We start from the raw sequence: 12759 nt of genomic DNA on the forward strand, positions 1-12759 counted from the left end.
TATTGTTTTACTGACACTTCATGTGTTTTATGAACCTGTCTTGGGGCTACTAGGCAGCCTTTGCAGCATAAGCTGACCTCAGAAATATTTGTTTCTTCTGAAAACCTCCACCATAAAAATCAACTGTCTTTGTATACCTTCTCTCCAGTTATTCTGTGTGTTGATCACAGAACCATAGAATGGGTCAGGTTGGAGGATGACAGTGGGTCATCTGTTCCAACCTCTGTTCCCAAGCAGGGTCACCCCAGAGCACATGGCACAGGATTGTGTCCAGATGGTTCTTGAATATGTTCTGCAGGGGAGACTCCACAGCCTGTCTGGACTATCTGTCCCAGTGTGTAGTCACTACACAGTAAAGAAGTTCTTCCTCATATTCAGGTGGAACTTCCTGGGCATCAGTTTCTGCTGTTTCAGTTGTCTCTATTCAAGGCTGAATGAGTAAGTTTCTTAGCCAGTTCTTTTAAGAAGGATGATCCAGTCCCTTAAATGTCTTTGTAGCTGGGTCAGAGCCCCATGTCTCTCTTGTACTGAGCCCAGAACTGGATACAGCCTTCCAGATATGCCTCACTAGGGCTGAGTAGAGAAGTCAGGATCTGGTGATCAAGTCCGCTGATGGCAGCTTTTTGTGCAGGCTGTTATTTTGTGGTGCACCTCTTGAGAGATGATCTTCAAAAACATTCCCCTCCACTAAGGCTGTGTGTATTTTGTTCTTTTTCACATGCACACCTCAAGTTCTTAAGCTCACTGGGCCTGAAATACTGGTAAAATCCAGCTAGAATCAACTAATTCTAAATTATAGTAAGCAAATATCATACATATATAGTAAGCAAATATCAAATATCATGCATTATTGTACACATGTACTATTTACATGTAACATTGTTATTGATTACTTTATAAGATATACTGCTCTGCCCTCCTACTTTCATGGTTGCTGATTACTGTGCCTCACTGTTAAGATATTATTTCTGGGTCTTTGGAACTCTTCTTCTCTCAGAAAGATGCTGCCCACCGGTTTTAGAGAAAAGGGTTTTTTTAATTAGGATCAGAGTATATGGGGGCTAAACCAGCTACAGATGTCCCAGATTAGGCTTCTGAAGAAGTCTAGATGATACTGACTGCTGTGACCATCCTGACTGCACAGGCCAGCTCTTCCCTGAGAGGTGTGGTATATTGTGGCGGTTTGGGATGGGAGACAGAATCCTCAGTTGGTTTTTCACTGACAAGTCATGATGTACTTTGTACCCCAAAAGACTAGAGGAGATAGGTGGCTCAGATTGTTGATTCCACCTGTTTTCTCATTCCTGTCTCCTTTGCCTCAATTTTTTTTGTTTATTTCTTGACAGAGTGAGTAGTTTTCTGTCAAATTGCTGAGTTGAAATTGGCTCATGAAGCAGTCAACAGAGCAAGTCTAAGGGAGGGCACAGGACCACCACTTGTGTTGGCCTTGAGCTTTTGTCACCTCGCTGACTGTTAGGTGATCCCTGTTTCTTTGTAGCTTTTAATATCTGTGTCGCAGTGGAAGTAACCCTCCTCAAACACTAATCCCACAGCTACTTACTATAACCTCCTGCCTAGAACAGAAGAATGGCTAATCTTTCCTGGAGGCAAGATGTCAAACATCCATCATTCTAGGAGTTCTCTTTTTAACTTGATTTTGTGGGAGATCAGACTTGTCTTTGTAAGGTCCTATCTTGTGGTCTGTCAACCAGCCCATAGAACCTTCAACAAGGAGTGACAGCTCTTCTCAGGAGAAAAACTGTGTGTTCCCCTTCCATTGATGCTAGCTAGTAAAAGATGGATCTTTTTGGCAGCTAGTGAAACACGCTTGGCACAATTATTCTGGGGCTTGTGGCTGAAAATAGAAGGCCTCTGCCTCTGTTTCCCATCTACCACAACTTCTCCCTCCTCTGAGGGACATAAAGGCAGTTTTATGTTGTTTGTGACAAGCTTTTTCAGTAATTTGTCCTGATTCCCTTTTTCCTTGGGAGAATCTATCACACCTGGATTCTGCCTTTGAGAGGAAACTGCGATATTGTACATACATTTTGATAATCTATGGCTGTCTAGCAGTTTGCAAACCTGAATGTGCCCAATATTACAATATTTGGGCACGTTCAGTTGTTTGTGTGTATAGGCAAAGCATTTGAAGAGTTCTAGTTACTTCAAAATAACTAACATTCTCTAATATTTTTTGGCTCTGAGTCCTTTTTCAAAAAAGCAGTACTAGAGAAATTGTTAGGTGAATATTCTGGGGTTTTCTTGTATGTTGATTTTTTCAAAGTCATTTTAAGTTAGGGATAAAAGTAGGGAATGTATGCCCTGTCTTTAAAAGCTGTGCCTTCCTTTTCCCCTTTCCTCCTTCCCTCCAGTTAGGAAAATCATTATCTTGGAAGATGTGGAGATGAAATACAGAGTTCTACCTAGGGCTTCTTTCCCTGTCTAATTGTGTGAGTATTTTCACATAACCTAAACACAGGGGAGAAGGACAGAACAGAAGAGCTGTGGCTTTTTGGCAGATCCTTCTTGCAGCTGTGCTGCTCTCTTTAGGTCAGCCTGCAGTAGAGAAATTTGGTTCAAGCACCAGCAACACTACTAAGCCATTTTGTGAGGAGGTCAAGAGTTGAATAATCATCCCGTTGATAAGGAGTGAGCCAGAAATTCCATTCAAAGAGGATGGTGACTTCCTGTGCTGCTTACCTATTATAGGTCACAGAAATCGTGAAGGGAAAATGGGGGACCAAGGCCACTCCTGCACATGACTATTTATGCAACTGTGACTTTTAAGTCTTATTTGCTGCTGTAGGTATATTAAAAGGAGTTATGGCAGGCCTTTGTGTTTTTATTAAAAATCATGATTTTCTAGCAAGCGTCCCTATGGGAAAATCACCACAGCTGCTGCTCTGATTATACAGCCTCATCAGATGTGGCTGTAAATGCTTTTTAGAGGTGGAAACTGTGGGGTGCGGGTGCACAGTGTGCCCCACTTCTTGGAGGAAGTTCTACAGCACACACATCTGCATGGTTTGGTGGGTGTGGGAACCCATAAAAGTTGTTCAGCCCAAAGATATTACATTCACCCTTTTTTTTTTTTTAATTTAATTTTAAATACTTAAAAATCAGCCTGAATGCCAAAAGGGTAGTTTGTAGGCAGGAAGCTAGAGTGAGCAATTTATGTAGGATATCACAGAATAGACTTTCCAGATAAGAGTGTCATTTTTAGGTCTGTGCCTTCTGATTTCTGTAGTACCTGACTGTGAAATAAGCAAGGACTTATGTGCAGCTGACACTCAGAGAAAATGTGAATTAGAAAATGATGTGATGTTAGCAAGTGGTCTTTTGCAATTATTCTTTACCCTTGCTAAAGTGATGCACTTAAACAGTTTACCTAGTTCACCTAAAGGTATCCATTGTATTTGGTCTTTAGCTCCTTCATTCTTTTCTCTTCCATATTATCTGGTTTTCAGAGGTAAGATGGGGACAAGGGGAGCCTGTACTGATCTTGAATTAACAGCTACCATGTGAAGGGAAAACATGTCTTGTTTGGATATGATGGTGATGCCAAGTCATGATGGAACCTGGGTTACAGCAGGAGAGGGTATCCTGAACTAGACTGCCAGGACAGCGAATTCTGACCTGTGGCCTGATTCCCTAGTCCTCATTTTAGGGTTCTAAGAAAGCAGTAAGGAAGGACTAGAACAAGAGAACCCATCCTGGAGGCCAGATATGAGCATTCCAGTTCACTACCTTGTCCATGACTGGTTAAAAGCCTTTACAGTTATCCTCACCTTCTTAGTTGTCAACTGTTTCTTCTCTTTGCTCATTCCACTTTCCTTGCTGTCACTGATAAAAGTCACCCAAGGATAAATCCTAGCTTGCTCAGGTATTGTTTCTGCCTTATTTTTGATGCATCTGCCTATTTACTTGGCCTTAAACTGATTGTTCAACCGAGCCAGTCAGTGTTTCTGCAGCTCTCCTCTTGGATGGCTTCCTGCTTCATTTAAGTTTAATGTGTTCTTTTAAATTCTTTAGGTATCTTTGCAGAGCTCCTCAGTTCCCTAGTGAAAAGCTATCATTTAATCCCAGCTCTTTCAGTAGGCCTAAGTACAGGGTTCACTGTAAAATAATCCAAAGGATGGTTTATGGTAGGTGCTAGAGATGAAATGATAGAGTTGTTGGGGCAGCAAATTAGGAAGATAATCTGGGTGTCAAAGGGACAACAAATGTAACTGTAACTTTATTAGATTGATGCAGACTTGAATGATCATATCTGAAATCCTTATGCAAATCAGGGTAATTGATATCAAGATAATAAAGATGAGGTTTGGCTCGCCTATATCTTTAAATCTTGGTTCTGTAGGTTCCCAGTTTTCCCTTGAAATGTAAGTGCTGAAAAAAGGGCAATTTTGATTAATTTATCTCATGAGCAATTTTCCTGTGTGCATTTCTTTGAAATTATTTTACTTCTACCTACTTTTTCATTTGCTTTAATTTTCATTCTGTAATCACATCATTACAATTTCCTTGTGTTTCCTATCACTGCAGCATATGGATTTCTATATTGAAGTTCTGTAATTTACTCATTTCAGTGAATAATTAAAATAAAATTTTGTCCTGCTTAGCATGAAAAATCATTCTCTGGGGTGGGTTCCTTAGCTGTAGCCTCTTCTCAGATAATTTCTAGTGTTTCAAACAGTGTTCTTTCCATCATATTTTCGCTGCCCATGTCTTGTTGCTCAGTAACACAGGTTTGAGACTCTTCCCTTTCCTGGAGATCCAACTCACTGCACTGATATTTCTCCCCTCCAAGTCCTACAAAGCAAAGCTGTGGATCATCTCACACTTGCCACTTTCTGGAATGACATATGTACATTGCGGTGGGTACAGTTAAAGTTTCCAGCATTTGAACTGAGTGACTCAGTGTATAAATCAACAAACATGTTTGTCTTTTTCAGTTTTCAGATATAAGTAGTTTGAGCAAGTTAATATTTACATTTCTATTGGTACCAGGGTCAGATTCTAATCAGCACTCTAAATAAAAGGGCAGATGGTCACAAAGTGAAATAACACACTTTGGGATCAATAAGATTTGTCTGTCAAACTGATCTCTTGAAGAGGAAAATGAACTTCTCTGTATTTGAAAGCAAGCAGATCAGCTGGCGAGCGAGGGAAACTGGCGCTTCTTCAAACAGTGCTTTCTGCACACATTTGTGGCTTTGCCAGAGATGGGTACGTGAGCTACAGCAGTGGCAACAGTCACCCAGCAGTACTCTGGTGCCTTTTGTTATTGCTGACAGGAGTGGAAACTATTTTTTTGAGGCTCCTGGGGAGTGCGCAATGTGATAGTCCCGAAACATGCAGGCAGTCTGTAGTTCCCAACTAGCCTCTGCCAGTGGCAAAGGGCTTGGGAAGCAGTTCTCGGTTCAGAATCACTCTGGAAATCAGGAAGAACCAGTAATGACAGGTCTTGACTCTTGAATTATGATGAGAACAGCTCCATAACTGTGTTGTGAGAGAAGGGGGAAACGTGTCATGCAGATTTCTGCCACAGATGGGAAATACAGCTGAAATTTCTTGACAGATATATGGAGGTTGGGTCCTGCTTCAGACAAACCTGGTCTGGCTGACCCATGAACCCCCTGGGTTCTGAGGGAAGCTTTTATATAATTTGAAATCATAAAGAAGTTGGGTTGATTTCTCCTGGAGTGCTCAAGCTTATTCAAACTCACAGGCTCACAAGTCAATGTGAATTAAAATTCTGCCCTGAAAGCCTTGAAAGGCAACTTTGCTTAGCAATGAAATTGCCAGGCTTCACTGTTCTGCTTCTAAAGCAATTCACTGGTGTTTAAAGGGAGGCTTGACTGAGCTCATGATAAGACACTGATGCTGGCTTTTTCAGCATTAACCTTACAGCCTTCAAATACAGTGGGCTTGATGCTGCAGCAACTGGGAATTACTGAGAAGAGGAAAATTAGAACAGTGTCAGCAGTTAGAGGTCTGATTTCTGGCTACAGAAAGAAACTGCACTGGTGGAAAAAAAAAGTATCCTGCTGGCTTTTGGGATAGTGAGACTGGAGAGAAAATTTACCCTTTATTATAGCAATTGCATGGAGCTTTGAGAGGCCTTGAGTGGTCACAGGTAGATTAGCAACAGGAGAGGGAGCTCTCAGTGTGTTACCTGAAGAGGAGGGAAATCCTGAGCTTGGGAGCCAGCCTTTAAATGAAGAATCCTGCTCTCCTGCTGCTCGCTGTCAATAACATGGTGGTGGCTGCCCTTTTGTATAGGCAAGACCAACGGGGAATGTGCATGTCTGGAAAAAGAAAGAAATTGAGGTACATGGCAAGGAACAGAGAAGTTTGGGGGTTTAGTAAGCTGTAAGATTTCTCTAAAACAAAAGTCCACTACTTCTTAGATCCATTTACACTTAAATATGCCTCAGACTGTAATGTTTGAGTGGCTTTCTGAGTGAAGGGAAATGTCATTCTCCCTATGAATGGATGGGAAGTGCAGAGACAGAGAGAGCAGGGTTTGCAGGGGAGAGGAGAGATGGTTTCAACAGGCAGATGAGTGGTAGGAGCAAGCTAGCTCTGGCTCCAGAGCTGTGTAGTGGTGTCAGCTCCAGGCTGTGTCCCAGAGGATGTGCCCTGCACTTGGTGTATGAGTTCAGACTAAGTGCCAGTAAGATGCTTTTTTGGCTTCCAGACTTGTTTGCATCTGGGATGAGTGAATGGATCTCTCATGTGAGTGCACCCAGCTGTACAGACATGCTCAAGTTACTTTTTTATTGTTCATGGGGTGAAGAGGGAATACATTCAGTTCTCCTTTAACCTACATAAGTGCTGGTTCAACTGATTAGCATCTCTCTCCTTTATTTGAATGTGCATGGTACTTGGCCTTTATGCACATGTTATTGCTGAGCCTGTGTTGTTAACTTTGACAATACCAAAATAATTCTAGCTAAGAGCTTGGATGTTTTTTTGGCTTTTGTTTGTTTTGAAAAGGGAATATGCTAACCCTCTTTTGCTTGAATTACAAACCTAAGGTAATTGAGTTTATTGCCAGCTTCTAAAATATTGGTGACTTTTTTCCAAAGGGTTTTGAATAAAAGAAACTTTTTGTGCGAGATTGTGCCTCATATTTTATATAACATAAAAAACTCCAAAAACTTTGTTTTCAGAGTGTACCTTTGTATCTCTGTATTCATGATACATTTGTCTGAGGTTTTCCTGCTTAAATTCTTTGGATCAAAGCAATAATAGAAATCTAAGTTTTATTCATTAACTTCTTTCCAAGTTTTGTAATTTGCTGGAATTAAATTGGGAATCTGGGAATAATACATGATCATAGACACAATGCATGTCATGCAGGCTTATTTCCAGAATGTCACTGGAGGGTTATATTAAATACTTTTGTCTTGCTGTAGTGTGATTACAAAGATGCTTGTACAGCTTGGGACATTGTGTCTAAAAGCAAGAAATGTGAGATGTATCTGGCAAGAGGAGATAATATGAATTTAATTCTAGCATTGCTGTTGTTCTTTACTGTGTTCTGATTGGGCAGGAAGATCTGCCAAAAAAAAAAAAAAAAAAAAAAAAAAAGAAAGTCTTGGTCACATCTGTATGACTTTGAATACCTGTCAGGAAGAGGAGCAATCTAGGGTCACAGTTCTTTAAACACTGCCAGGTCTCAGGCGTTTTGCAGTTACCAGAAAAGAGAAAATGTAATTTAACTGCAGTGGAACCAGCACTTTTGATTCTTTTTTCTTTTCAGCTAAACTAAGTTCAGTTTAGGATGATCTTTTAAACTTTATTAAACAGTGACAAATAAATAAGAACAACTAGAGTCTGCATAGGACAACACATTCCCAAGGAGTTGGAGAGACAAGAGCTTTAGTCTGCTTTCATGTATTAGTCATTGCAGCTATTCAGGAATGAATTGTGCATTATTAGTACAAACTTATTTTATTTTAGATAGGGGTCACTGCAGGATTGGTCTGAGATTTGAGTAGCTACACACCTGATCTGCCTTTGAAGGCACACCTGTGCTGGCTGTAAAGTACAGAAGTATCCAGTACTTTCTGATCTGTTAAATCCCTGTCTTATACCAGAGACTTCAGGATGTACAGACTATGCCAATAAAGAATTGTTTGCAATATATGAATATATATAATGTTTATATGTATTGTTGCAGTTTTAGCCGCTTTAGTTATGCAGACTGAAAGATGACAGGTTTGTCATAATTTTGTCTTCTAAGAAAGCTTTATTCATTTTGAAAAGCTCTTTTTTCTGGTCACTGAATCCAGGCTGATTCCAAGCCCGTGCACTTTAGGGGGGTGTGCTAGGGGACTATTCAGGAGGGTCATGCAGAGGTCAGGCATGCTTCATGCTAAGAAACTGCTTTACACAGATTTGGGAATAATGCTGTTGTTCATGGTTCCACACAGATGGTACCAGACAGGAAGAAGTGGAAGGTGAGCTCAGTGAAGAAGAACACTGGTTTGGGAATTCTTCAGAAACTCCTTCGGAAGCATCATATGGAGAAGTCCAGGAGAACTTTAAGTTGTCTCTTGAGGACAGAATTCAAGAGCAGTCCACCTCCCCCGATACCTCTTTGGGAAGTGCGACGCCGAGCAGCAACACAGCGGAGCTGGGATCCATTGAAAATGAGGCACTAAGAGACACGCTACAGAGCAAGGAGCACCTTTCTCCAGATGTGTCCTCTCTTGGTGAAGAGGAACCTCCTGGTCCAAACAAGCCACTGAGCAGTAACCTGAGGCGGCTCCTGGAGGCTGGCTCCCTCAAGCTGGATGCTGCTGTTACAGTCAATGGCAGAGTCGAGTCCCCCGCAAATCTTGGCTCAAACATCTCCTTCTCTCCACCTGCTCACCATGCCCAGCAGCTAAGTGTGCTTGCCAGAAAGCTTGCTGAGAAACAGGAGCAAAGTGACCAATACAATGCAGGCAGTCACTTTATATGGAATCAAGGTAAGTGGTTGCCAAACTCAACCACCACCTGTGGTTTGTCCCCTGATTCAGCTATCCTGAAGCTGAAAGCCGCAGCCAATGCTGTTCTGCAGGACAAATCTTTTTCCAGGACTGAGGACACTATACGATTCGAATCCTTTACCTCGCCTTTTAGCTCTCAGTCAGCCAGCTCCACGTTAGCAGCTTTGTCTAAGAAAGTGAGTGAGAGAAGCATGACTCCTGGGCAGGAGCACCCACCACCAGCCAGCTCTTTCCTGTCCCTGGCTTCCATGACCTCTTCAGCTGCCCTTCTCAAGGAGGTTGCTGCAAGGGCTGCAGGCACCCTCCTGGCTGAGAAGAAGAAATCACTGGTTCCTGAGGATCCTCTGCAGCTTTCAGAGATGAAACAAGAGAAAGCAACTCCACCGCAGTCTTTGGAATTACTGTTACTACCAGTCCCGAAGGGAAGAGCATCCAAACTCACTAGTACAGGTATGGATACAATTTGAACCATGAAGCAGAATGTATTTGTTTTGTTATAGGCTTATATAACATCTCTTCAGTGGGTCTTGATTTGGTTTGATTCCATGTCTTATGAAAATAAGAAATAGATACTTTAGGTGAACAATAGAAAAGCTTTTTGAAGTATCACTTTGAGACCAAGCTGTCACAAATGTTTCCCTATTTTAAAGGTGTGAGTGTACAGTTCGGTACATTTTTTTCCCCTTTTATTCCATACAATAGTATTTTCCTCTCTTACCAAGTTTAGAATGTGTCCACAAAAATATTTAATGGAGAAGATCAAAGAATCCCTATGAAGGAGCTCACAGTATCAGTGAGCATGTACATAACTAGTGCTTTTGAAATATTGGACAAGGGAGAATTCTCCCTCCTGCTGTCTTTTTCACAAATGGACTTTTGTGTAATCGCTTACTATCCTGTCCTAATTTACCAGAGTATATTATTGTGTTGCCACTTTTCATTAATTTTTTTTTTTTTACAATTCTTTGTTGTTAACAAAAAAAAAAAAAAAAAAAAAAAATCCAACTCAACTGCATTTCTCTAATTTGCTCAACAAGAACCATTTTACACATCTGACTTTCCTCCATCAGTTACAGCTGTTGACAGTCAAGGACTCAGAGTTATAGGGAAGAAGAAGAAACTGTCTGGGTAACAAAAGCTTTAAAGAGCTGGCAAGCCACGCAGGGGAATTTAAATGATCCATCTTCAAAATAAAGAAAAATAATTTCTTTCATCTCTTTCTATAACAAGTTCACATCACGGATTCAAATTTCTGGTGGAACACATGGCTTCAGGTGTCATCAGTGTTCTGCTGCAAAGGAAAAGGAAGCATGGCAGGTATCTTCATGAGATGCACAAAGTGGTTTAGTATATTCCGGCTTTATCAGGCTGAGTTTTATCAGGCATACTAGCCTGGCTGCACAGGTGTGGCAAGCCAGTGTACAGATATGAAGCCGGACATGCATGTTGTGTAATTGCCCTGCTGTTTTTCTGCCCTAACCTCTTTGTTTAGGGGTATCCTGAGGCCCAGCGTGTCCCTGTGCAGCTCTTGGTCAACACTCATAGCTTAGAAGCTTAGAATAGCTTAGAAGCTATTGGATGGACAGTGCTCATGCCTCCCTTGGAAGAGGAGGAAGAGGGATGCAATGAATAACAGTTTTTATAACAGTACCAGTTTTTGCTCTGTGTTATACATGTGTTCTGTAAATGCTTAACTGCTATGTTTTGCCAAGGCAATTAAAGTGGCAAACCATTCTTGGCATGGGCCTGGCCTAAGGTTTTCATTAGTTTAGATGAAGTCCTCTTTGGAGTAACAAAAGCTAAAAGCTGAATGTGTACATTTACCATGAAAATAAATGTTACATATTCCTGATTCCTTTTGCTCAGAGAACCTTATGGCACTAAAAATATTGAAAAAAAAAAAAAAACAAAACAGAAAAAAGGTATATAATTATATAATGCTTTATCTTGTTGTGTCTGTCTGGTTGTTCCTTGAGACTTTCTTTGTCTTGTTCCCAGAGAGAATTATCTTTTCCCAGTAGGTATAGCTTGAGAGGTCTTTTTCCCCACACTCATACATTGAACTTTTACACTGATGAGTTTGCTTTGCTGTTACGAATCTGATTCACTTCCCCACCAGCAACGTGTAGCTTTGGTTATGAGATCAATACTCAGTGAGATTAATTAGATGTAAGTAAGGAGCAGCAAGGATGGAGGCTATTTAAAGAGGAGTAAGTTAATAAGAAGAGCATGCCTGCTGCTCTTTTGTCCACCACGTTGAGCTATTTGCTCAGAATTATTTCAGGCAAGAAGCTGGAGCCATGGCTTCTCAGCGTGTAGTTGCCTCTGAAATGGCATGTCAGGTTTGGTCAACCTAATCATGACCTGCATGTTTATTATAGTAAATTGGTACAGAGGAGATTAACTTTTCTATCAATCTGTTACTATTGCCAGTTTTATAAACTGCTTGCACATTTGGGATGAAGTTGAAAAGGGAGCCTGAAATATCTGTTAAGTTCTGATTGTTTTGAAAGAGTGTGGGTGACAGACCTTTCTTTTACTGACTGAATACTTATTTGGTGTACCTTAATGCCTGTGATTCTTGTAATTGTGTTCCCAAAACTTCTTTGGTAAGCACTGGCTGATTCTCTCTTCACTGAAGTACTGTTGTGATATAAAATAGACATCAATATAAATGAAGGAAAGCTGAAACCCCTGATTTTATTCTGAGCTTCATGCAGTATAGAGCTAACATGGTTCAGCTCTGGAGCTGAACACTGGCACAATTCCTGAGTAACACCAATTGTCACTGTTATTGGTGAGGTCACATGCATTCATCCCACTTGTCTGCATATTTTGTAATGTGCTATATCACCGTTGATTGATCTTGATTGCAGATTTATTTTTAAGGGGGTCAAAATCAGGTAATACCTTGTTACACATTTCTCTTCTGGGTGATAACCAGAGGCTGAAGAAAATGTGATAGATGGAAAAGACATGATAGGTAAAGAAGCCACCCACATATTTTTTTTCTGTGGTTTGCCTCTCTCCTGCCTTTTGTGAAGAAAAAAGTAAAAATATTTTAAAACAAACATAAGCAGTTATGACATTGGTTTTGGCCTGCTCTTTAGAGAGGCAGAGAGGGGAACAATTTGATATTTTAAGTCTGATAGAATATTTTACAAGGAGAATTTCTGAACTTGCAATAATACATGCTTTGACATTGTGTCCCTTTCTGTACCTACATAATGACTGTCTAATCAGTTGAATTACAGTGAGTTTCTTTCCTACTTAATTGCAAGAATTGTATTTTGGGATGAGACAGATCTTTCTGGAGGTTTTTGTCACTTAGTTCCTTATCAAGGGAATTTGATGTTTGCTAGATTCTTATCAGTGATAGTAATGAGATTAAATAGTCTGAAAGAATTTTTGAATAGCAAGATGCACATTGCTGAGCTCTGGATATTTGAAAACAGTCTTGTCTTTTACGGTGAGGAAAAGGACATCCAGTTCCACTGTAATAGTAGGCCTTCCTTTATAATGAAGAGAGAAAATTGTTGTGAGAGGTTGGATGGATGGGAGGGTTAGTTGTGCAAAGTCAGCAGCAAGGAATTTCTCCTTCAGCCTTGTGATGGTTCTGCAGTTGGAAGTCTAACCATATTTTCCTGATCAATGCCACCAAATCCTTTTTTTAGGTGAATTGAGCAGTAAAGCAGAGTGCAGGCATTTAGGAAGGCAGTAGATTTAAAGCCCTGGCAATTAGAGGAGCAGAAGG

The 12759-nt window shown here is 40.7% G+C and overlaps 1 protein-coding gene across 3 annotated transcripts in view; it reads left to right on the forward strand.

Moving 5' to 3' along the window:
• ZNF827 (zinc finger protein 827) overlaps positions 1-12759 on the forward strand; it is a 99823-nt gene that overhangs the window by 15378 nt on the left and 71686 nt on the right. For all 3 annotated transcript variants that reach the window (XR_005956974.1, XR_005956975.1, XM_041489230.1), the window contains exon 2: positions 8445-9455. Coding sequence is in view for 1 of the 3 variants with exons in the window: in XM_041489230.1 (XP_041345164.1) it covers positions 8445-9455 (1011 nt within the window). In the remaining 2 variants the exon portion in view is untranslated. The remainder of the gene's footprint in view (positions 1-8444; positions 9456-12759) is intronic.

The sequence above is a fragment of the Pyrgilauda ruficollis genome, unplaced genomic scaffold (assembly GCF_017590135.1).
Source record: "Pyrgilauda ruficollis isolate IOZ18807 unplaced genomic scaffold, ASM1759013v1 scaffold91, whole genome shotgun sequence".
NCBI classification, from domain to species: domain Eukaryota; kingdom Metazoa; phylum Chordata; class Aves; order Passeriformes; family Passeridae; genus Pyrgilauda; species Pyrgilauda ruficollis.